General features: G+C 45.8%; 1 protein-coding gene across 2 annotated transcripts in view; it reads right to left on the bottom strand.

Moving 5' to 3' along the window:
- Positions 1-24,885, bottom strand: part of Gria1 (glutamate ionotropic receptor AMPA type subunit 1) — a 318,504-nt gene that overhangs the window by 72,285 nt on the left and 221,334 nt on the right. For both annotated transcript variants that reach the window (XM_087573808.1, NM_031608.2), the window contains 3 exon segments: positions 23,607-23,717; positions 22,499-22,705; positions 17,792-18,162 (listed from right to left, as the gene is read on the bottom strand). In XM_087573808.1, the coding sequence (XP_087429934.1) occupies positions 17,792-18,162; positions 22,499-22,705; positions 23,607-23,717 (689 nt within the window).

The following is a 24,885-nucleotide window of genomic DNA, read 5'->3' as shown; positions in this document are numbered from 1 at the left end:
AAGTCCTACGTAGACTAGCCTCATGACAGAACAACTCAAAAGTTCACCTTCAAAGACTATCCATTGAGATGTTTGCTGTTGTCAACTTTACAGACTCTAGAATCACCTGGGAGATGGGCCTCTGGACATGCCTATGGGGGATTACCATAGTTATGTTGACTGATGTGGGAAGACTTGCCCACTGTGGGTGGCACCATTCCCTGGCTGAGATCCTGGGCTGGGTAAGTGGAGATAGGAATCATCTCTCTGCTTCTTGACTATGGATGAGATGTGACCGGTTGCCTCAAGGTCCTGCCGCGTTGAATTCCCTGCCCTGATGGACTGTATCCTTGAACTGTGAACCAAGAGAAACCCCTTTTCCCCTTAAATTTCTTAAGTTGCCTATATCAGAGTGTTCCGTCATTCCGTTTACCTCAATGCAGTTTGTATCTCTTTGTCGTATTTCTTTGTGTACTAGGCTGGCTTTCCCAAAAGCTGTTGCAGATTTTCCTCTTTCTACATTCCGTCTCCCTGAAGGAGAAGAGGATTGCAGAGGCTTATGCTGAGCATGTAGCTCTTATGGGTTCTGGAGATTTCTAACTCAGGTCTTCAAGCTTGCACGGCAAGAGCTTTTACCTAATAAACTGTCTCCCCAGCACCCACTTTAGTTTTGTAGACAAGACCTCACTGGACACTGGATTGGACAATTTGACTCAACTGGCTGGCCAATGAACCCAGAGAGCCACTTGATTTTGCCTTCCCTGGTGTGCTAGACTTACAGATAGGATTCACTGTGCCTGGTTTCTCCATGAGCGCTGGGGATCCAAACTCAGGTTTTCATGCTTGTCCAACAGAAACTTCATTGACTGAGTCAACCTCCCCAGCTCCTGAGCCAGGCTTGTATGAACTGTGAACTTATCCATTATGTTACATCCTGATAGGATTTTTAAGCCTCGACTCAATTGTGTGTTAAAGGAGGACAATGTGAAGTAAGAGCCACCCTTATGAACATCTTCCCTTGCCCAGTGTGTCCTGTCTTAAAGCTGAACAGAGTTAATGTTTATTGGGTGGAAAACAGGCAAAGTTAAAAAAACAAAACAAGGGGTTGGGGATTTAACTCAGTGGTAGAGCACTTGCCTAGCAAGCACAAGGCCCTGGGTTCAGCCCCCAGCTCCGGAAAAAAAAAAAAAAAGAAAAGAAAAGAAAAGAAAACAAAAAGCCTCAATGCTCTAAACTGTGATGTATGATCTATACTAGGAAAATGCAGTTTCTCGGTTGGATTGATGGCTCAGTGGTTATGGCATGGACTTCTCTTACAGAGGACCTGAGTTTGGCTCCCAGAATCCACAATGGGCAGCTCAAAACTGTCTGTGACTCCAGGTACAGGGGGGTACAACACCCTTTCCTGACCTCTATTGGCACCTGCCTCATGATCATGTACAGACACATATATGCACACAATTTTAAATAACAACCTCTTAAAAGTATACATTTTTCTTCATACCTATAGGTTTTTTTTTCAGTCCACTGTGCTTTGTGAGAGCTACTGGCTGTCTTGGGGGAGGAAGTATGGTTCTACTTCTGTTACATACTGAAGCATTTCCTTATTTTCCCTCCATGGTCATATCAGGGTGAGGAAGAACATTCTAGCAATGACCTTTTTATCGTTTAGGGTCACCACAGATAGCGCATTGGGATATAACACAGCTAATGTATTCTCTGTGTATTGATCTCATCTTAGCTAGCCTCTAGTTATCACAGAACCAGGAGCCTGGTATTTCTTGCTTGTGTATCTACCTCCTGGTTCCATAGAGAGCAGGTTGATCTGAGGCTGTTTAGCACCCTTTGTAGTGACCCATCAGCTTATTCAGACCGAAATCTGGGCCTGAGATGGCAGACCTGGATCAGGGTCACCTGATACAGCGGTGTCTTCTGATAATTGCTCTGGCCCATCCAGACCCTGCCCCCAACAGCAGAGGGATTGCCTCTGCTCCCTCTTTAGTCCTCTGTGCACGTAAGCCACTAAGCTTAGGCTGGCTAGCTGTCCCATTGGTGCCACCATGTAAACACTAAACACAGAGATACTTTGCATTAGGAGGAGGAGTGCTCTGGAGGTCTTTAAAGTAAAAGAAAAGAACAATGGTTATCGGGTGGGGATGCAGTTAAATCCTGCATAGCATGCATGAGTCCCTAAATTCTTGCTTAAGTTGGGCATGGTGGTGCATGCCTGTAATGCCATCACTCTGGAGTCCATTGCAGGAGGATCAGGAGTTCAAGGTCAGCATGGGCTGTAGGAGTTTGAGGTTACCTTAAATGCTGTCTCAAAAACAAAACAAAACAAATAAACCACAAAAGCTGTGAACTAGATACTTTCAACACTCAGACTTGGTACAGGGTTTGTCCTCCCCTCCCTGCTTCTCTTTCCCCCTCCTCCCTTCCCTCCCTCTCCTTTGTCTCTCCAGAACTTGAAAGCTGTTCACATATAAACATTCTGCAAGTCTTTTCTATTATGCCTGTTAGGAGAACTTGCTTCATCGAGGCGGGTCAGAGTATCAAATGCTCCGCTAAGGGAACAAAAGGGCCATGAGAGTTCTCTGGACTAGGGGTTTCCCCAAAACCAAAATAAGTTGTTTATCAGAGGAACTGCACGGCTTTCAGAGTGCAGTCTATAGATTCATTAAGGATGAAAGCCATGGATTTATTAACTTGATAAGTAATTACTGGCATCTATTATGGACACAAAGTGATAAACACTGACAGAATAGAATCTTAATAAGTATCGACTGTAAATCTCATTAACATCTTTACCTGGAAAGAGTGGGAACACACACCTTCTGTGAGAAACAGTGACACAGCAGGCACAGGCTATGTCCTGTAATCGCCCAATCTCATTCGACTGTTGCAGAAGCATTAAACACACTGCCACTGTCTTATATGTAGCAGATTGAAATTGACAAAAATGGTCAAGGTAACCCCTCCCATTCCACGGGCTTCCCAAACTGTTGCTGAAAGATATACTACCACACACTGCTTGCTGCAACGCCTGCAAAGCCCGTGTCTGTCAGTCTTGGGTGAAGAGAACATCACAGGTCACTGATCATGACGAGATGGAAGCAAGGGTCCAGGAGGGCAGGCTGCAATGGAGGACAGGTCTCCTGGCACCAGAGGGCCACTATGGGGGAGCAGGGATGGATGAGTCATGCCAGGGAGGCAGGAAGATGCATGGAGCTAGTTTCTGCCCAGAAGTCGAGGTGGGAGAGAGGAGTCTGGGAGCTCGGTGTGATGTTGCCAATCTCATCTAATTGCAACACTGCAACTTGGCAGTCCTCCTCCTGGAACAGCCTCTGGACTTCACTCTGGCCAGAAGGGACCAAGAGCTTGGCCAGATTAGGAGATGCGTGTCAGTTCAGCTCTGAGAGCTCTTAGCAGGCCAGGAGAGTAGATAGGAAAGTGATGGCCACAGAGGAAGAGAGAATTCAGATCCGAAACCCTGGTCTAATCAAGGAACTGAGCCATGTACTTCAGCCTCTGTGTGTTCCCATGTAAGGGAAGTCACATGATGTTGGTATGAACAGCTGGAGTTTTACATATGAGGAAAGCAAGGCTTTGTGGTTAGGTCACTCCAGCTGCAGAGCTTACAAAATGGTAGATCTATGATCAAACACAAGTGTGTTTGGATAAGGACTCCCTGATCAGAGCACAACCATCTTTACATCTTTGCCAACCTGACCCACCCTGTCTGCCCATCATTTGTTTGTCTAAGCCTCTCTGTAACCCTGGGACAAGCACCCATCTTTCCATTTGGTCTCCCCAAGCACTCTGCTCTCGGGAATTATTCAGATGCACAGTCCACCTTATTGTCTACTATTTCTTTGTGTGCCTTGGGTCTTCTGCTTTGCAAACTCAGAGGTTTGCATGAGTGCTTCTTCCTGCTTCTTCAGATCTACCACAATGCTTATAGTATTTGCTTCTCAGCGCTGGACTGATAAAATGCTATATTCCCTGATCCTTGTAGCACAGTGCACAAAAGCCCAAAAATTGTTACTACTGAAGTGTGCAACAATGGGCAGTTGGACAAAGAAAATATGGTATGAATGCATAACGGAATAGTATTTCTGTCGGTTTCCAAAGCCTGGGTGGAACTAGAGATCACTGTGTTAAGTGAAATAATCCAGGAGTGAAAGACTTTACAGAAGGTGATAACAGGGTTGTGGTTACCAGAGACGGGGAGGAGAGAGCGGAAAGAGAGATGGAGAAAGAGTCGACATTACCTCATAGCTACATAGAAGCAAAATGCCCTGGTGTGTTGTAGACCAGAACAGGGCTGAGGATGACATTAATGTAGTTTGAATTTCAAAAAGGCTAGAAGAAAGCATCCTGAGTATCTTTACCTAAAGACAAATGTTTGAGGAGAGACATGCTTAACTTGATTTAAACATTATACAGTGCATATGTGCACCACACTATTACCTGGGCTGGGCTGTAGCTCATTAGTAGAGCACTTGCATAGAAGATGCTAGGACCTGGGGTCAAGTCCCAGCATCACAGGAAAAATTATGGGACACTCCATCAATGTATCATTTCTATGTTTCCAATGTATTTATCCACAAAACACTGGCTTACTTATATCTCTAATGTATATTATAACATATATAAACATTGTATGTATTTACATAATAACTATAAAGGGACACAAGCACACACACCTTAGAAAGACCACAGAATAAAGTCCTTTTCTGTTTTGCCCCCATTCCCAGAATGAGACCTGAAAGAAGTAAGAGCTTAACCTGTGGGTGACCCCACAAAAGAGGTGGAGTCTTTCTGGCTGGCATCTTTCCCATTGGCTGCTAAGCAGTCTTGGTCAGGAGCTTCTGGGGTGTCTGACAGGACTCAGAATTCCAGATATCAGAATGGCTGACAGAGTTCCATCTAGAACTGGATCTCTTGCTGGTAATAGCTGAATAAGAGGCTTTCTAAGATGTCGTTTAATGGCCTCGTGTATGTCACAGGCATCCCGAGATCATGATATCCGGTGTATCATTTAACTGATAAGCTCTGAAGCCAGCAGTGTCTGGGAAGGGGCTGGCAGGCTCTTTTGCTCAGCATGTGATCCCCCCTTCAGTGCCTTTGTTCACAGTCACCTGTGTAGAAGGCATGGCTTCTCTTTCTTTGCTTTTGTAGAAATCTTACAATACCTTTCAAGGAACTGCCCCTAAGTCCCAAGAGCCTCTTCTCACCCCAGTGAAAGCTTTACTTCTCAGAAAAACTGTTGAACCAACTCAGGGACTCTCAGAGCTCAGCTCCTTTTTTTTTTTTGCTGAGTTCCAGAGAGACAGCACAAGGCGGCATGGAAAGTCAGTAATTTGTGATCAGTGAGCCCTGCTTCTCAGTCCAGAACCCCTGAAAGTTCTTACAAAGCACGGGTGCCATCCATGCACACACCTTAATAGCTGTGAGCTTGTCTGAGGACTGGAGACTGTCATTTTTCTTTCTCTCCCTTTTCTTTCTTGGCTAGGCCTTCACTGATGAGTGTGGGCTATTTCTGGCACAGTCAGATGACAGTGAGGTGAGCATCCTTCTATGAACCTCTGATTATGCTCACACGACTCTTTCCGTAGGACCTGTGTCTACATTCAGATCATTCTCAACTCCTTAGACTTTGAAGCCATTTCTCATGGTTTCCGCCCTCACCCCACAGCTGAAAGTATGTCTTTAGCAGCCCTTGGCTGCGACAGCAGGGCTCTTCCTGTGCTCCAGAATGGCTCAGTCTCTGCTCTGTGCCATCCTCTCCCTCACCCTAGGTGGCCACACTGCCCTCACTCTTGGTGGTGACAGAATGCACTTCCCAGCACTCACCTCTCCTCCATCCTAAGAAAGGTCTTTAGACAAGAGTATTGTAAATAAGTATAGTAATGGGATGCCAAAACAGAAGCAAAATGACTTCCCCTTTTTGGGGAGGAGGGAGAGGAGAAATCAGAATTCAGGAGTGCTGTAGAAGAAGGATTTTTTTAAAAGTTCTAACAACTGGGATCCCTAAATTGCCATCAGGAAGATTGCTGGTCTTAGAAGATGTCACTATGTCAGATGCATCCCAAATGCATTCCACAGACACAGGTTATAATCTTGGGTGTCTATAGCCAGGGAGAGGCTCTTCCTGAGTTCTGGTTTTCTCATTTATTGAATGGTATTAGTGGGGCATCTGGAGGAGTTTGCTGGGACAAAAGGCCAGACAAGGCGATCTAAGAAAGGGCATTTGCTGTGGCTCACAATTTCCACTGTGGACACAGCGCCTCCACAGTCTGGAAGCAGAGAAGTGAATGCCAGTGCTCAGATCAATTCTCCTTTCTATGGAGTCCAGGACCCCACCTTTGCAGGTTGCCATTACATTTAAGTGTGCCTTACCTTCTCAGTGAACATAACCCAGCCAATCCCTGGAAGACATGCCTGGTGGCTTGTCTCTTCAGTGAGTCTAGATCCTATCAAGTCAAGAATCAACAAGTAACAGATCCTGGCACTCACCAGTGTGTCTAACACCACAGATGCAATGAACTGGCAGGCACCAGTGCTTCCAAAACCATAGGCGCAAACAATGAAATCACAACAATTTTGATTACCTTCCCAGAGAAGAGGTTAGTCAGAACATCCTCAAGTAGCAGGGTAGCTGGACACATTAAGATAATCCAACTTCTCTTTGCTCAGTTTGTGTCTCTTCTGAGGTAATTTCTGAGACCATCTCTGTCTTGTCCTGAGATACCCATGTGGCTGGTAAGAGCTAGGAAGTCTCCTCCTTAGATTTTTTTCCTCCACTAAATGAAAACTATGGTACAGTTCTAGAGGGCTACTCTAAAATGCTTGTGCTCAATCGACAAGCATTTTAAGTGTTTAGAACACTCTGGATGACTTTTGTTTGTTTTTAAGACAGGGTCTCACTCTGTCGCCCACACTAACCTTGAACTCTCAAACCTCCTGTCTCTGCCTGTCCAAGTCATGGGATTACAGCAGGGGTTCTCAACACTCTTAAAGCTGTGACCCTCATGTGGTGGTGACCCCTAAAATTAATATTTTTATTTATATGGTAACCATAAAATTATTGTTTGAGATTTATTTATGATGTATACAGCATTCTGCTTGCATGTATGCAAGAGAAGACAGTGCTCTTAACCTCTGAGCCTCTGTAAAATTATTTTTGTTGCCACTTCATAGTTGTGATTTTGCAATTGTAATGCAAGGAGCTGACATTTCTGATGATCTTAGGTGACTCTGGTGAAAGGGTTGTTTGATCCCCACAGAGGTCTTGCCCCACAGGTTGAGAATTGCTGGATTACAAGCGTGTACCACCAAGCCTTGCTCATTTTTATTATTTTATTTTACTTTTTTATGAGTCACAGAGTTGATTTCCCAGTCCCTGTCTCCTTAGGGCATAGAACTAGGTGGCTAGAATACAGAGCTGAAGATTGTAAGTTGCTACAGAAGCAGCAATATGGAGTGTTTATTGTGTGTGAGTCCTGTCGGGGAAGAACCTGACCTCACCAGGTATGCTGTCATTGAGTTCTGGAACACCTGTGCTGGCTGGTTTCTGTCCAGTTTGTTGAAAACAATCTAGAGTCATCTGGGAAGAGGGACTATCAATTAAGGAGTGGCCCAGGTCACATTAGCCTGTTGGTGATTTTGCATGGGTAGTCAAGCATTTTCTTGATTAATGATTGATGTCAGGGTGTGCGGAACCCACTCTGGGCAGGTGGTTCCCAGTTATAGAAAAAGGCAAACTGAGAAAACCATGGGGAGGAAGCCAGGAAGTAGCACTCCTTCATCATTTAGGCTTCAGTTCCTGTGCTGACTTCCCTCATGATGGACTATGGTATGGAACTATAAACTGAAATTAACCCTATCCTCCCTGAGTTGCTTTTGGTCACCTTCTTATAGCAATGGGGAGGTAAATTGGGGCAGCACCCAAATTAAGGTAGGTTTTATCATCTCTGTTTCCCACAAGGGGAAACTGAGGCACAGAGCTTTGTGTTTTTAAGCATACACAGGTAGTAAATTATAGAGCTGATGCTAATCTTGATTGGTCCTATTCTGAGGGTCAAGCTTACAAGCATCTGTCTAGAGCATCTGTCTAGGCTTAGAGGGGAGTTTAAGGTCACATGGGGGAAGTGAACTCACAGTATTATTAAAGGAAGGAGGAGCCAAGTAGGAAACACAACAGAGCTCCCTGACACGGAAGGTCCTTTAAGAGCACAGTGGCTATGGCACTTGCAAGAGGATGTCTTGCTTGGAGCCACGCAGAAGCCAACACTTAAGAAGAGGCAAGCTTTAGATGTGGCACTCAGACATGCTGGGACCATCCTGCTCTCATTTTGAAGAGAGGATAGTAAGACCTATGGACTGACAGATGTCTGAGATAGAATGCCTTTGAGAGCTCTGTTCCTAGTGCCTGTGATGACACCAGTCTCTATTCTCTCTCAGGATGGGGCTCCATGTTTGTCCCCACAGCAACTGCCTCCCTCACTGGGAAGGACCTCTTCTGAGTTCCTCCTCTGAGTTTACCAGGGGCATGCATTTGTAGTCAGGATCTAGATGTGTGGCTTCTGGGTCTTTGTCCTTGACACTCTCCATGTAGGTGAGATTTTATTCCCCTTCCCTGAAGTAAGGTTAGGGCATGCAGGTGAGGCAGAAATGGTTTCTAAGCCACAATTGGATGGTGAGGCCTAGCTCCACAGTTAGATCTTTTGGCCTCCCTATGGCAGACTGAGCATGCCTTCTCACTGGACTTGTTTCCCACTTCCTCGTTCTGCACCATGAGTCCCAAGGGAGGAATGTTAATCCATATTTTCAGTGATGTATACCACCACAGCTGATGATACCTGCCATCCAACAAGTAGTAATGACACAGTTACACTTGGGATAAACTTTCAGAAAAATGGCCTGTTGTAATTCTGGTATGAAAAACATCTTTCCTTCTATTCAACTATTCAAACTGTATGTCAATTTTAAAATATTATGGGTCATTTTCAAAGATGTCTTGAGTCAGCGTAGGTCCAATTATGAACAAACACAGCATACCAGACTGCTGCATATACTTGCTAGTCTGTCTACTTCCCCCACTCAAATTCTGCCAAGCTACTGATCCCTCGAATGGGAAGTTTAGAGTAGAGAATTACTAAAAGCCAGGCTTTGCATCTGGTAAGCTTTAAAGAAAGTAGGGTTCAAAATGTAAAGATGAACAAGAATGTAGTTTTTGTTGTGAAAATGGTAGATGAGACAGAGGGGCAGACCTAAATAACGGTACCATTATACCTTCCTGATCCTCTAGCCAATGAGGAAGGCCTGGGAAGGGCTTGCTTCAAGCCTTAAACCTTCTCACAGCCAGTGTTGTTTGACATTCTTGAACTGCCTTGAGTTCATTACTCTAACACTCTAGTATTCTTAGTAGGAAATGAAAACTCTTATTAGACCTCCAGCTATAATGGGCAAGTTGGGGTCGTGGCAGAAACTTCTATTAGCCAGTACCTGCTTTCATTTGAACACTTCTCTGTCATTGTGACAGTGTGTGAGACCTTGACTCCTCCTCCCCTGAAGAGGGAGTTGGTGGAGGTTCTCAGCAGGACTTTCAGGTTGTGGTTTTCCCATCCATCATCAGATTCAGATGCAGAAGTGAAGCAGCAGTGGGCTGGGGTTCCCCCACAACCCCATGATAAGATAGACCCCAAACAGTCCATGCATACATCACGTCAGTCAAAAATGTGCAAACACGTGACCTGTGCCAATCCTACATTGGTGTTTCTTGATGAAGGTAAGAGGGAAGCAGAGAAAGAGGATGTGCCCCTTGGGAGTCACTTCAATTCATGTGGTCATTCTCACAGTCAGGAAAGGGCAAGGGCTTCTACCTTTACTGGACACAGATGACTTCTCTATGTTTGTGACCTCTGCTAGCAGAGGCAGACCCTGAGGTCTGAGTTTATGGCTACTATCTGGCACCATTTCTAGCTGCCTCATGGACTTTGTTTTTCACATTCCTAAGCTCATCTGGATGGAGTCTGGGTTCCATGATTTTCTCTCTGGGAGGCAGAAAGAGGGTGTGAAGCACACAGAACATCCTGGCTGGCTACAGAACTTCTGGGAGGAGCTAACGTCACAGGTGGTTCCAATGCTGGTCACAGCAGAAGTCACCCCTCCCCCCATATCAGTGACCCAGAGTGTGTATCATACATTTCTTTCTTCATTTCTTCCACAGAGCCTTGTGGCAATGTCCCTTGTAGCAATTAACCTGGGACCTCTGCAGGGCCTGTGCATTTAACAGGAAAGAGATTTTGATGGCTCAGGCTGCTTTTATCAATTCCCAGCTTCCTTGTCTGCCCCCAACCCCCTCCAATGACTTCAGGATGAACAGAAGAAATGGGCTTATGAGGTTCTGTCTGCTAGGGTAGGATGGAGAGGGGGAAGTGGGATGGGGGAGTATCCTCCTATCGTTCTTGCTGGTGGCAAACTGGTTGCTATGGAGTCAGCATGGTAACTCAGTGGTCAGGCTGTCATTGGTTGTCTTCTTGGCTTTTCTCCTTGGCCACTCTGTTTTCATGGTGAGTCAGTTACAGGGCCACCAACAAGCAAATGAGCTGGAGGGAGGGAATATATGATATGGGGTTCAGGGACATCCCCAAAGTGCCATTACTCCACCGCCTGTGACTTCTCACTGACTGTAATTATCTTCATCAGGTGGAGATAATTATTGTCCATGCTGAGATGGTCTATGATCAGAATAAAAGGGAGAGTTCTGAGGGTTGAATGATAACTTCTCATTTTCCTCTGTTTCCCCCAGGGCCCTCCTGCCCACTCTCTTCTCTTTAGCTAAGCTCACTTGAATCCAGAAAAACCACTGACCCCGTGGTGAGCACCAGGGTTGGGGAGGCTGAGAATAGAGCTGCAGGCAGTGGGACCAGGGGTTTAGACTGTATGAGATGGAGGAATGCTGTGAGCATCACAGGCTGTGGGCACTTCCTGTCTTAGTGGTGTTTCCTGTTGGATAGCATACCATGTCAAGAGCAACTTCCCAGAGAGAGGGTTTTAGTTTGTATTACAGCTGCAGGGTAAGGAGGCTCATGATGAGGAAGGTTCAACAGAGGGAACTGAGGCAGTTGGTCACATTAAATTCAGTCACAAAGAAGAAAACAATAGGTGCTGGTGCTCAGTTCACTTTCTCCCTTTTATTTAGTCAAGGACAGAAGCCAAGGGAATGGTGCCATCCACTATGGGTGAGCCTTCCCCTCACTATGAATCTGATCAAAACGGTACCCCACAGACATGGCCAGGGGCCCATTTCCTAGGTCATTCTAGAGTTTATCAAGTTGACAATCAAAATAAACCCTCACACTGACTTAGAGGCAAACCAAAACGAAACGAAACAAAACAAAACAAAACAAAACAAAACAAAACCTCCCTCCTCTGACTTAAGATTTCCCAGTGGGGTATAGAGAGTCCTAAGACCTGTCCAGAGCTAGGTGTCTCTGAAGCTTGGCTTCCTTGGTGTCTAATACCCTTTCCTTCTTAGACCCATCTGTGTATCCTTCATTTTCCCTTCTTCACATAGTCACATCATCAACTCCTGTCAATCCTGGGAGTCTGTATCCATGACAATGACCCTTATAATTTTCATCACCATCATTTCCCCTGGACAGCTGGAAAAGCCTCTAGTCTGGTCATTTTCTGTCTGCCCTAGACTCTTCTCTGCCCCAGTTCACTTCCTTCATAGTTCCCCAGATGGTATTTTAGTATGCAAATCAACCTTTCTCTTGCTTAATGCCCCCTAACGGGCTGGCTATCCATCGATCTAGAGTAAAACCCCACATCTATACCATGGCCCCAGGGTCCTCTGCCATCTGGCCTTTGCCCACCTCTTCAATGCTCTCTCACACCCCTGTTCTCTTCATTTGCTACAAGCCAGAGGCATAAACTGCTCCCTCTGTTCTTGGGAGCCCTAAGGCAGGAAGCCTTTCTCCAGCAGACTGCATTTGCTCTTGGCTATCATATCTCTCAGCCCTGTTGCAGGCCAGCACCCACTTACTGAGCAAGTCCTCAGAAATCATCTCCAGACACTGTAATTCCACATTCTTTAGAACCTATTTTAACAAGCATATTATTGTTGTTGTGTGCGGTTTGTACCCGTGTGTATGTGTACATGCATGCATGTGCATGCCTTTGTGTGTGGTGTATAGCAGTGTGTGCATGCATGTGTGTATATGCATGAGGTGTATGCCTGTGTGTACATATCTATGTGTGTTCATTCATGTGTGTACATCCATGTGTGTTTGTGTGGTGAATGCTTTTGTGTAAATGCATGTGTGTATGTCTGTGGGAAGTATGCTGTGTGTGTGTGTAGATGTATATGAGTAGATGTATGTATCTGTGTGCAGATGTTGATGCACATCTGCTTGCAGATGTGTGTGCACAGAGGTTAATAACTGGTGTTCTCTTTAATGACTTCTTCATCTTACTTTTTGAGACAGGGTCTTTCATTGAGCCTGGAGTCCACTGTTTCAGCTAGACCGACTGGCCAAAAACCTCCAAGGATCTCTGTCCCCATTTTTCAGGGTCATAGGCTTGCACTGCTTGGCCTGGCTTTTGTGGTGTTGCTGCTGAGAATCTGAACTTAGGTCCTCCCCAGTACCTTTTTCATGTTTTTTTGTTTTTTTTTTTTTTGAGACAAGGTCTAATTCTATAGCCCTAACTGATCTGGAAACTCATGTTATAGCCTAGGCTGGCTTTGAACTGGTGGCAATCCTCCTGCTCAGTCTCTAGACTACCGGGAATATAGATGTGTGTCACCATGCTGAGGCTCATTTTGTTTAGGAGACATGAGGGTTTATACATCCACCATCCTTGTTTAATGTCTGCCGTACACTGCTGGGTTACTGATTCCTTGAAGCCAGGGCTCCTAACTGCAGGCAGAATATCTTCAGTCTTTGAATAAATGAATGCTGCCGCCTGCAAATATGGGTGAGAGATATACAAAGGAGCGTGGGGGAGCCAAAAATAAACCTTGTCTCCGATGATTCATTTTTCTTCAATATATTATTCTTCAGAACGTTCTATGTGGAAAGAGGAATCTAAAATACCTATTAAAACAGATCTCTGGGCATAAGAAATAGGCTTACCAAGTCCACTCACAGCTCCTAATGTCACCAGCAAACAACTGAATAGAAACAGCAGTCTGTGATCACAGCTCAGGGGCTTTTTAGTTTGTGAGTTCAAAACCACTAAATCCGCAGCTTATGTGAGCATTTCAAAGGAGAAGGGGAGGAGTCTGGAAAGCATTTCAGCTCTATCTGTGGGTGGGACTGAAAGTGCTCCTTCTAGATGTTACTACGCATCTGTGGGGCTACTACTGTAGGTATCACGACAAGATGGCTTCCCAGGGCCCATGCCACCTGCTTTCACTCGAGCAAATATGAAGCCTCAGCTCTTGTCCGTAGCCTCTCTTGATTTTGTAAGAACCTACAGGGCCACTGTGGGTGGGTACAATCTTGCTAATCTTTTCTCTTCCTGTTCTGAGAATGCACGTGTAGCTGGCAACCCGGTCCCTGTCCCTGCCTCTTTGTGGATGCAGTGTCTGAGAGTTGCCAGCGTGTGAACAAGATACACAGGCCACGAGAAAGGCAGAAGGGCCAGTTCTGGTTGATTCCCTGGTTTCTTGAGTGGAGAAAGTAAAGCACATGTCTGCCCACATTACTATGATGGGTATTTCTGTGATTTACAGAGACCTCTATTGGGCCATAATTAGTTTGGTTTTGGTTACTAGAATTCGATTACTTTGAAGTTATTATAAAGATGTAATTTTTGAGGGAGTGTGTGTGTGTGTGTGTGTGTGTGTGTGTGTGTGTGTGTGTGTCAGGATCTCACATCTTTAGTTTTGGAGACAGGTTTTCATGTAGCCTAGGCTGCCTTTGAATTCAAAATGTGGTAAAGATGTCTTCAAACTTTGAATCCCACCTCTACCACCAAAGGGTTGGGATTATAGGCAGGCACCAGGCACTAGGTTTAAATGATACTGGGGTAGAACTAAGGGCTCCAGGCCCATAGGCAGGTGTTCTACTAACCCAGCTCCTTCCCAGCATAAAAGAACTATCTGTATATAACACGGATACATGGTATTTGATAGGTTCCAGCTCTCCACCTGCTGAGTTAGTGAGAGGTTAGGACACATTCTTTCAATAAGAGCAGTGGATGGTAGCCAAACACTAGATGGAGCTTGGGACATCCTATGGAAGAGGGAATGAAGGACTGTAGGAGTTAGAAGGGTTAAGGACACCACAAGAAAGCCCACAGAACCAAGTAGCCTACTCTCACAGGAGCTCACAGAGACTGAACCGACAATCCGGGAGCCTATGTGGGTCTGACCTAGAACCTCTGCATGTATGCTATGGTCGTGTAGCTTGGCATTTCTGTGCAACTTGTAACAGTGGGAGTTGGGGCTGTCTCTGATTCTTTTGATTGCTTTTGGGACCCTTTTCCTCCTGCTAGGTTGCTTTGTCCAGTGTTACTATGAGAGGCGGTGCCTGTTTGGTTTATAGGCCATGTTTGGTTGATATCCATGGGAGGCCCGCCCTTTTCAGAAGAGAACTGGAGGAGTGGATGGAATGGGGGAAAGGGAAGGACTGGGAGTGGAGGAGGAACAGTGGATGGATCATAGCTCATCTGTCAGGATGTCTGACACCAGGAACGACTATGAACCTTCGAGTTCCACCCAGCTCCGTGTTTGCCAGAGGCACATCAGGGCACAGGGAAACAACTTCCCATCTCCCACCACTGTCTGCTTGGTCTCTGACCAAGTCACTGCCTTAGCATCCTTGCCTTTGTGTCTGGGCCAAGGTAAGATGAAATGTGCGCATTTATATTTCTGAGAAGTATTATAGTGCATACTTTGACCCGCAGTGAGGTTGCTAAACTCTGTGACCGGCTGAAGCAGCCTTGAGAAGGGAAAGCCCATTGAGTCAGACACAACACCTTCTGGTGGCAGCACATTTCTGTGGGGATCAGATGCTATCATCCACATCTTCCCTCCCAGCTCCTGTGGGGAAAGAGTCTCAGAATCCAGATGCGATGTCTCTGGGGTAAACTACTGCCTGTATTCCTGTATTTTTTTTTCTGGACTTCTCCAAGAGGGCACTGAATTTGCAAAGTAGCATGAGCAGCAGCAGCACACAGTACCAGCCTTAGGTTTTACTGCTGGGAACAGACACCATGACCAAGGCAAGTCTTATGAAGGACAACATTTAGTTGGGGCTGCCTTACAGGTTCAGAAGTTCAGTCCATTATCATCAAGGCGGAGGCATGGCAGCATGTAGGCGGGCATGGTGCAGGAGGAGCTGAGAGTTCTACATCTTCATCTGAAGGCTGCTAAAGGGATACTGTCTTCCAGGCAGCTAGGATGAGGGTCTTAAAGTCATAGTAACACACCTACTCCAACAAGGCCACACCCTTTAACAGTGCCACTCCCTGGGCCAAGCATATACAAACCATCATTGTACTCAAAATCCAGTGTCTAAAATCCATGAACATCATGCTCACTTTATAGTTTTCTTATATGGCATCTGGGTCCCATGTTACAGGCTGTAGACCTAGCACTGTAAACCTCACAGTGACACTCAGTGGAGAAGCTATTGAGTGGTTTCCATGTCACCCACAAGAAGCAGGGATACCGAGTGGGATTGTCTTATTAAGCTCAAGAGGATGGCTTCCAGGTTCCTCCTCACTATGGTGTTGGTTCCAAGACACTCCAGTGGTACCCTCAGAAGCCACAAGAGTAAATATTGCGGTCTGTAGATCATAGACACTCAGGGTCTGCAAAAATCTCAGGGGTGAAACAGACTGGGAGGGGGTGTGGGGAGCTGGCGAACATTAGGTGACTGACGTCTCATTTCCGACAACCATTGCCAAACAAAGCTGTGTCTGACAGAGGACTCAGTTTGTGACATAGGCACGTGAGACCCTGGAAAGATGTGACAACACTGGAAGGCAGACCACAGGGCTGCTGGTAAGAGGCAGGTGTTTGCTCTTAGAGGAAGTACCTGCAGGACAAGCTCACACTGTGTGCATGCTGCCATGTTTGTACTTACACCAACACATTCAAAGCTCTCTCTTCCCACTGTTTACCCAGTGGCTGGATTTATCTCTACGTGAGCCCTTCCCCAGCTTGGTTCCCTCTATCTTCGCCTTGTGTTTGGCGGTATTGGCTGAGTACCCAGTCTCGCACCTTCTCTCCCACGTCACCCCGCCCCCTCCAACTGTCTTCTTATTTAAAGAAAAACAAGATTAAGACGGTCAACCGTGAGGCTTTCCAAATTATAAGGCAGACAAAGTAAGGCCCGGGGGAGGCTGGTTAGGAAGGGATTACTCCCCCACCATTAGGAACATCAGTTCGCATTCACATCAAATGCAAATTGTAGATGGGGAATTATGGGCCTAAATACTTCCATAAGGGATGGATTTATGCACTTGAACATCAATAGACACATGGAGGCCAAAGTCCAAGCCATGTTTCTTTGCCTGACTTTGAGATGTGGTCATCTACAAGGGAGCATTGAGAAGAGAGAGTTCGCAGACATTGACCAAGGGAAGAGGACACAGAGCCAGACTGCCTTCCTTACCAGGTCAGCTTGAGAGGGTTGTGACATAAATATTCTAGATTGTGGCCAAAGGAATGCTACACATTAAAGTAAGATGTCAGTGGATCTGAGTATCGCCCACAGTTGATAGTTTTCAAATGCCGTTTTCTCCCCTTTCCTTTCTGTACTTCCTCTTGGCTTCAAAAGTACTTTTCCTAAAATAAATTGTATGAACAAATCCAGTGGGGCCACTGGGCTTCTCTATATATGAACAACAAGAAACAAGTTTATAGTTGTACAGGAATTAAAGTTTCCCCTTTTCAAAAGCCAGAACCAGCAAAAGAAGAGCCTTTCCCCATTGACAAGAGGAAGCCAGGGCTTGCCTGGGTAAAGCGAGTTGGTCAAGGCCTCGCAGAGGGTCCATGTGCCAGATCCAGTGCTCATGTAGGAACAGTTCTGGCATCAGGGAAGGATGGCCATGGCAGCTTTGTGAAAAGAGGATCATGGGAGTCCTGTTCTGTTGCTGTGAGCATTCAGTTAGAGATTATCTCCCTGCTATGCCAATGGTAGATGTTCAATAAATATTGGTTGTATTATACTATCTGCCATTCTTCCTCTGTATTTTATATCTACAGAACATCATTCACAGTGATGCCTGATCATCTTGACAGCATATTACCCAGGCAGCAGATGGCTGGTCCAACCATAGAAACATCCAGAAATACCCACAACATGCAAAGAACAGTTGATCAAAACTTTAACAGACACACAGACACAATGAAATCTGGGAAGAATTCTCATGGTGTGTGTGTGTGTGTGTGTGTGTGTGTGTGTGTGTGTGTGTGTGTGTGTGTACCATGTATATAGCTTGTAGAGGTCAACCTCAGTGCCACTTTTCAGAAACCACCAATCTCGATTTCTGAGTCAGCGTCTGGCACGGGGACAGAGGACTCATTGATCTAGGCTGGCCAGCCAATAAGCCCAGAGATCCTCCATCTCTGTGTCCTGAGTCCTGGGACTGCAAGCAGACACCATCATGACCAGGGTTTTCACATGGGTTCTGGGGATCAAACTCAGATCCTTTTTTGTACAACAAGTACTTTACCAACTGGGCCATTTCCCAAGCCCTAATTCCTAACTCTTGAATTTCTAATATTTTTTCATCCCAAGAATCTTATAGCATCAAGTAAAGGAGTTGAGAAGAGTTGACTGACCTGGGGGAAATGTCACATCCTTGCTGCATGAAGGCCCCCAGGGAGAACCACAGGCTGTTGAATATGCCAAACTCATTTGACTGGTCACTGGTTGTCTGGTCTCGTCCCTCTTCAAACTCTTCGCTGTGCCATTCGTAGGGGCTGAAACGGCTGACCAGGAAGAGGACGACGCTCACTCCAATGTAGGCAAACACTATACACATCCAGATCTCATAGGCCAAAGGGTCAAGAAAGGAGAAGACACCTGGCTTGGACTTCTGTGGCTTCTTAATCATAATGGAGATTCCCAAACTCATGAATGGCTTGGAGAAGTCGATGACTTCCTCCCGGACCAAGGTTATGGTCAAGGGAGCCACAGCCACGTCTGCTCTCTGAAAGGATAAAATCAAATAAAGTTCAGTTGAACTCAGGAGCTCTTTTTCTTGTTTCTGTTCCTCCCCTCTGTGTGTGTCTCTGCCTCCTCTGTCTCTCTGTCTCTGTTACTCTCTCTGTGTGTTTCTGCCTCCTCTGTCTCTTCTGTCTGTTTCTATTTCTGTCTCTCTCTGTCTTAAACCTGGAGCTCACAGATTGGCTAGATTGATCCCCTACCATTCTATGTCCTTGCCTCCCCTCCCCAGTGCTGAGATCACAGGCACCAGGCCTTTTATATGGGTGGGCATCCGAACTCAGGTCCTCATGCTTGGTTAACATGTGCTTTATGAACTGAGGCCTCTTCCCAGCTTCTGTTTCTAACTTCACTGTGAAGAAATTCTTTTTATTTTAAACTCAAGGATGTGGAAACGGTGTAGAATCCTGTAAGACTAATTGTTCTGACACTGTGAAGTATTTCCGAGAAATGGACAACAGCTTACTATTTGTCAGAGGAGCTCAGTCCATTGTTTGACAGTTCTGCTTGACAAAGATGCCTTTCTATTTCTGCAAGAAGGAGGTTGTCGCTTATGCTTACCCAGTGGTCAGGCTTCTTTCTTGTGTTCTGAGACCCTCTCCAGCCCTGCTCCCAGCCCTTCAGGCTGAATGTAGCCTTTCCAGCCTGATTACACTGGGAAGAAGACACGACCTACAGGTGCTTACTCAGCACATCCTACTCCAGATCCGGTCCTGAGAGAGTTACGCAGGAATGCCCCAACACCCATGGCTCAATGAGAATTAGTCGTGAGAACTGGAGCCAGAGCTGAGCTGCACAAAAGTTGATCCCAGAGGCTGCCATTTGGGTTTTTCCTCAATTCAGGGTTTACGCTGGGCTCCCTGGAAACCTGTCAATACATTCCTCTATCTCCAAGAACACATGGCAGTTGTTTTGTTTGCTTAAGCCAGTTTGCATTGGATTTCTTTTACCTACAATCAGATTATCCTGGCTAACAAGATGGTGATGGCAAATTGAACCTGATAAACATTTATGGGACAATAATGTGTAAGCTCTAGGCTGGAAGCTGGAGGTAAGTTATGACCCCTCCACAATCAAGGGTTATTAAGCTAGCAGAAGAGATTACCATACCACATATGTATATGCACACATATACACAGGACACGGACAGGACACTGGAGGTAGAGTGTGTGCAGGGGGCCATTGCACTGGGAGCTTGGGGAGTATGACCTAGAAAAGGTGACAAGTCAATGTGACGTAAAAGGGGAGGGCTTTGCATATTGCTTTGATGGGGAGCAGTATTCTAGGAGTAAGGAACAGTGTGAGAAAGGGCCCGAGAGTGAGAAAATAAAGCCAGTTGTTAATTTTCCTTACAGGAATATTGCTAAAAGCTACACAAGTATTCAGTGTTTGAATATCAAACCTAGTCTGTTGGTAAGCAAGGAAGAGTGCCAGGCATGCTTATCTGTCCCTGGGCAGTGCTGGGACACACCAGACAGATTGGATATAGCAAAAGGGGACAAGAGACATAGGGGATTGTCTGGGTGAGACAAACTTAGAGCTAGGCTCTGTGGAGCAAACACTCCTACCACAGGCCTGCAGCAAATCGTCTCCACCCTTTTTAGGGAGCTGACCCCTGGAGGAGTCAAGCAGCTTATAGGAGCCATGCAGCTCAGAGAACCCTTGGAACTGAAGCTCATTAGTCTGCCTGAAGGCATTACTCTCCCTCTGCCCTGGACATGGACAGACAAGAAGAAATCCATGAATAAGGCCCAAAGGCACACTGAGGAGTCATAGCCTCATCTGCAGCATGTGTTCTAGTTCTGCTTCTCTCCCTGAGAACACCTCTGGCTCTTCTCTCAGTTTTTCTCAGCTTCATAGTCCGGGCTTCAGTGGAATGATGCCCTAGAAGCAGATGTCCCAGTGATAGACGAAAGACAGAACTTTGGGTTATGACTGCACGTTCTTCAGCAAATCAGCTAAGCAAGCCCTTAGTGCCTCTGTACCCTCCTCTATAAAGTGCAGAAATGATCTTAGTTGCCTTACGGGACTGAGCTGACTATGTGAATGGAGGTGAGTATAGTATTTAGCATTGCGTGAGGCACCAGGGAGAGAAGAGACAGTTCTAGCAGCCACTATCACAAAGCAGGAAGCTGGGAGCCCTGTGAGTGAGGGTTTTTGTTTTTTGTTTCTAAACCTCATAGGTGGTTTGCAGTTAATATTTCCCTGGCAGCATATCTCTTCTTTCTAAGGGGCATAAAATGGGCAAAATGAACTCAAATGAAAGTAAATAGCATTGCGCTCAACATGGCTTCCCTGGGAATCAGTTTTCACTGGTAGAAAGGACAGGTCTAGTAAATAGGACATCAGGCCTTAGGCTGAGCATGAAGCATAGAGGTGACTCCAGGTCTCTGGAGAGTACACTGACACTACACTGACTGCTAGCACTACGGTTGTGCCCTTGGGATGGTCACATCCTGCTCTGCCCAGGACAGAGGCTTTTTGACAAAGAACTGTGTTACAGGAGGTGAAGGCGAAGATGAATGTTGGAGAAGGTGAAAAGTTCACAGCAATCGCCATGGCAATGACCTTAAGAGCTCGAAGGAAGTTCCCATGGAAACCAGCCTCCAGATGCAGCATGACCGTGCAGCGCTACCCATCCAGGTCTCTGTTTCAATGATGGAGTTTCCAAAATGAGGGGCATCAAGGGAAGATGGAAGGGAGATGTGGGGAACATTCCCTAACTTAGCCTGGAGAGCCACTTTGCTTCAGAAAACCTTCTTGGTGCTGCCCCTTTCTCCACTGTCAGGCATACCCTGTATGGCCATCAGACTCCTCCTTCCCTGACATGAGGTTGAAAAATTCCCAATTCTCTAAAATGATTAATTCCTCCTGACTGCCAACTGAGAACCACCCTGAGGCTCAGCATGACTCCATGCTGTTTAGAGACACAGCTGGCATATCCAGGACCCATGAAGGGCCTCCATGACTCCTTTCTTGAACATCATGGAAACTGTCTTTTGCTATTTTCTTGTTTTTTTCTAAGACAAAGTCTCTAGCCCAAGGTGGCCAAACTCATCAAGGAAGAGCCTCTGAAATGCTGGGATTACAGAATAGGTACCATTTTGCCCAGGATATGTAGTGCTGTGCATTAAACTCAGGGCCTCATGCACGCTTGACAGTGACTCTACCAACTGAGCCATGGCCTCTACTGCTCTCTTTCCTTTTGTTGTTCTAAAAGCCATCATCATCTCCTGGTGCTGACTGAATCAACCCACACTCTTGCCTTGTCATTTGTGATTCAAATTTTCTCTGGCCAATCCCACCCAAAGTAGTCAACCCATATTTTCTTGACCTCACCTTATTTATTGGTGTTTACCATCCTATCATTTGTACTTTGGAAACTTTGAGCTGCATATCTCTCTGTCTCTCTTTCAGTGAGTGTTTTCCAAGATCCACATAGTCTGAAGAGCTAGAAATCTCCATGAGTTCCTCTGTGGACCATGTAATTTAGACTCTTGAATCTTATATTCTTGAACAGTTCTCTACTGTTGTCTCTTTACCCAAGGAAGTATGCAGGGTCTAGGACCCTTGGCTTCTCATGATCTCCTAGACTGCAAACAACACTAGCCATTCTGTGCCTGCTTAAGACTGCTTCAGTTTGTTGATGCTTTCACAGTAGTTGCCCAGGAGGATTTCCTTGAGTGTGTGCACAGATGGACAGATGGCTTGGGCCTACCCCTACCACACAAATGAGCAGAAATTGAGGCAGAGTGAGCCACAAAGAAGCAGAGGCTAGCTTCTAGGATGGAAAGCCAGGGCAGTTTGAAGGGGACTCTCAACTGTTATGAGCAGAACACAAAGAAGCTTTGGAAGAGTGTTCTAGAAAAGAAGTTAGAGATGGAAGGTGGCAATGGAGGCTCAAGGGAACAAAGAGTGAGGGGGAAGCTGGATGATTGGAGGCTACAGGGCAGAAATTACAGGAAAGAGGAGTGAGTTGACAGTGAGCTTGGATGCAGGTGCAAGTAGACTCAGTGGGACACAGATGACTCTTAGTAGAGTAATATGAGCTTTGTTATTTGTCCCAAGAAATATCTGTGCTGTCACCTGTGCTGGACAATGGACCACTGGATTGACAGACACTGAGCCAGGTAGGATGAATTAGGACCAGGAACTTGGACCCCCCATGTCTTAAGACAATAGATAGTTTCCTATTCAGCAGCAACACTAGTCAATTTGGGAGTCAGTTTATGCACAGAGCCATCCAGCTATGAAATGACTTCCTATCTGGTTCCCTCCTCTGTCCTTCATGATAACCCTCTCCTCCTGCCCCAGGCACTTACTCCATAGACCAGTTCTCCCACCATGCCATTCCAAGCCTTTGTGTCGGGATCCCGGGCTCCATATTTGCCGTCGCTGACAATCTCAAGTCGGTAGGAGTAGCCCACGTGCTTGGCGATCTCTGCAGCCAGCTCCACACAGTAGCCCTCATAGCGGTCATTGCCCTCAAACTGGTTGGCATTCTTTTTAAGCATCACGTAAGGATCTTCCTGGTGGGGAAACAGGACAGAGGGTGTGGCCTGTGGGTGCACCTATGAGTGGGGAGGACTTTGACCTGGCAGAGGAGGATGCCTCCAATGTTGGTAAACACTGGGAAGTCTCTCTTCACCCTAAATAAGTTCCCTGAATTTCTTTTCCATAGTCAGGCATAAACTTCTGGGGAAAAGAAAATAAATGCTGTTAAAATAAAAATCTGTATCATAGAAATGTAATGCAACTTTTTAAATTATGTTCTTTTTATAATTTCTAAAAATTATTTTATGTGTATTGGTGCTTTGCTTGCATGTATGTCTGTATACTACCTGTGTGCCTTGTGCCAGAGGAGGTCAGAAGAGAATGTTAGATCCCCTGGAACCGGAGTGTAGACAGTTGGGAGGCACTGCATTGGTCCTAGGAATTGAACCCAGGTTCTCTGTAATGTATGCATATATAGTTTTAAAGACACCTCTCAACAAAATGTGACTTCTATGAAATGAAGCACATATAGAAACTGGAACAACCTAGGGTCACCTTTGGGTCTCATATATGGAGGAAGTGGCTTAGGAAATCAGATGTAGCTTATCCAAGGATGCAGGGTGAATCTCAGAGATTTGGAGTGAAAACTTATAACTGCTTATCTAGAAGGCATGCCTTTCCCCAATCTCTGGGGGGTGGTTGTTGTTGTTGCTGTGGTTATTGTCGTTGTTTTGTGAGATAGTCTCACTATGTGGCAGAGGCCTGGCCTGGAGCTCTACTCTCCTCCTTAGCCTTTTGAGTGCTGAGCTGACAAGCATGCACACATGGCTGTGACTAGCTTCATAGTTTCCATTCACGCATTTCACTCTAAAGTGGATTGTGCTTGGGTGGGTCCAGATTGAACTCCAGGTAAACCTGATGAAGGAGTATACTCACGAGGATAGTAGTGACGATGTAGGTCCTATTCTGGACGCTTGAGTTGTCCCCTCCAGCCTGAGCGTCGGTGGCTGCGGGGACAAATTTATCGTCTTCATTCCAGTAACCAATCTGTTAATGAGAAGAACACAAAACACAATCTGAGGAAGAATCTTGGAGCTGGCTATGGTGGCACACAGTGACTGGTGTACCAGAGCTGTAAGCATCAATAGGTAAGATGCACCCCAGGTTCCCTCTCTATCCCTCATAGTGGTGGCTAAGACCAGAGTCTGCCCTTCTGAATGGACAAAAGCCTGACCCTTTATCTAAGAGAACAGTGGAAGTGAGAGTTGTGGGATTTAATTCCCTGTAGCTGTTTTCACAGCCAACCCATGCCTTCCCTGAAGATTAACCATTTATTTACCTGAACTTATTCTAAGCTGCAGTTTGAGCCACTTGATTGAATAAATGCAACCCTCATTTTTATAGTACCTACATTTCACCATCCAGATTTAATTCCTGACAAATAGTACTATCCACCACTAACTGCTAGTTTTCCTGAGTGTTATGATACTGAGTCATGTTCAAGGGTAAACAAAATTAATTTATAAATATTGACAGGTTGTTAATACTTTGTCCAAAGTCTTTTAAGAAAGTTATTGAATCTCAATTATGTGTAAGGTTCTCAGCTAAAACACTTAATGATATGTAACAAGGTGGAGAGATAGAGAGATATCCAAGAGGGAGTGTTGTTCCTGGGAACATCATTTGAGAAGGCATAAACCAAACAGACATAGCCCAGAAAATGCTTAGTGAGTGAGTAAGTGAGCAAAGGACTTCAGAGAAGCACAAGGCTGGAGTAGAATGCTGACTGAGAAAAGGGCTGTAGGAGATGACGGATGGGCTCAGCTCAAGCCTCCTACATCAAGGAGGATGGTAGTCCTGTTGTGGAGGCAAAAGCCTGACAATATATGCAAGGGTTCACCTAGGAGAGAAACGGGTGCATGGGTCTAAGCACCAGAGCGTTTTTGAAGATCAGGCTAACAGTGGGGATTGCCCTTAAGACAACAGGGACACTTGGAAGGTTTGGCACAGCAGAACAACCTAGCTAACACACGCACACACACATATGTGTAGACATGCACACATAAGTACAACACACACACACACACACACATTTAGATTGCCTATACCTCTATCTCCTGCACCCCTCTCCTTCCTCTCCTTCAGTCCCTCTTCACCCTCCCATCCTCCTCTTTTTCTTCCTTCTCCTGCTTCATCTTCCCTCTCTTCCTTTTTC

This window comes from Rattus norvegicus, chromosome 10 (genome assembly GCF_021556685.1).
Source record: "Rattus norvegicus strain SHRSP/BbbUtx chromosome 10, alternate assembly SHRSP_T2T, whole genome shotgun sequence".
Lineage (NCBI taxonomy): Eukaryota > Metazoa > Chordata > Mammalia > Rodentia > Muridae > Rattus > Rattus norvegicus.
This window is presented reverse-complemented; position numbering and strand designations above follow the sequence as displayed.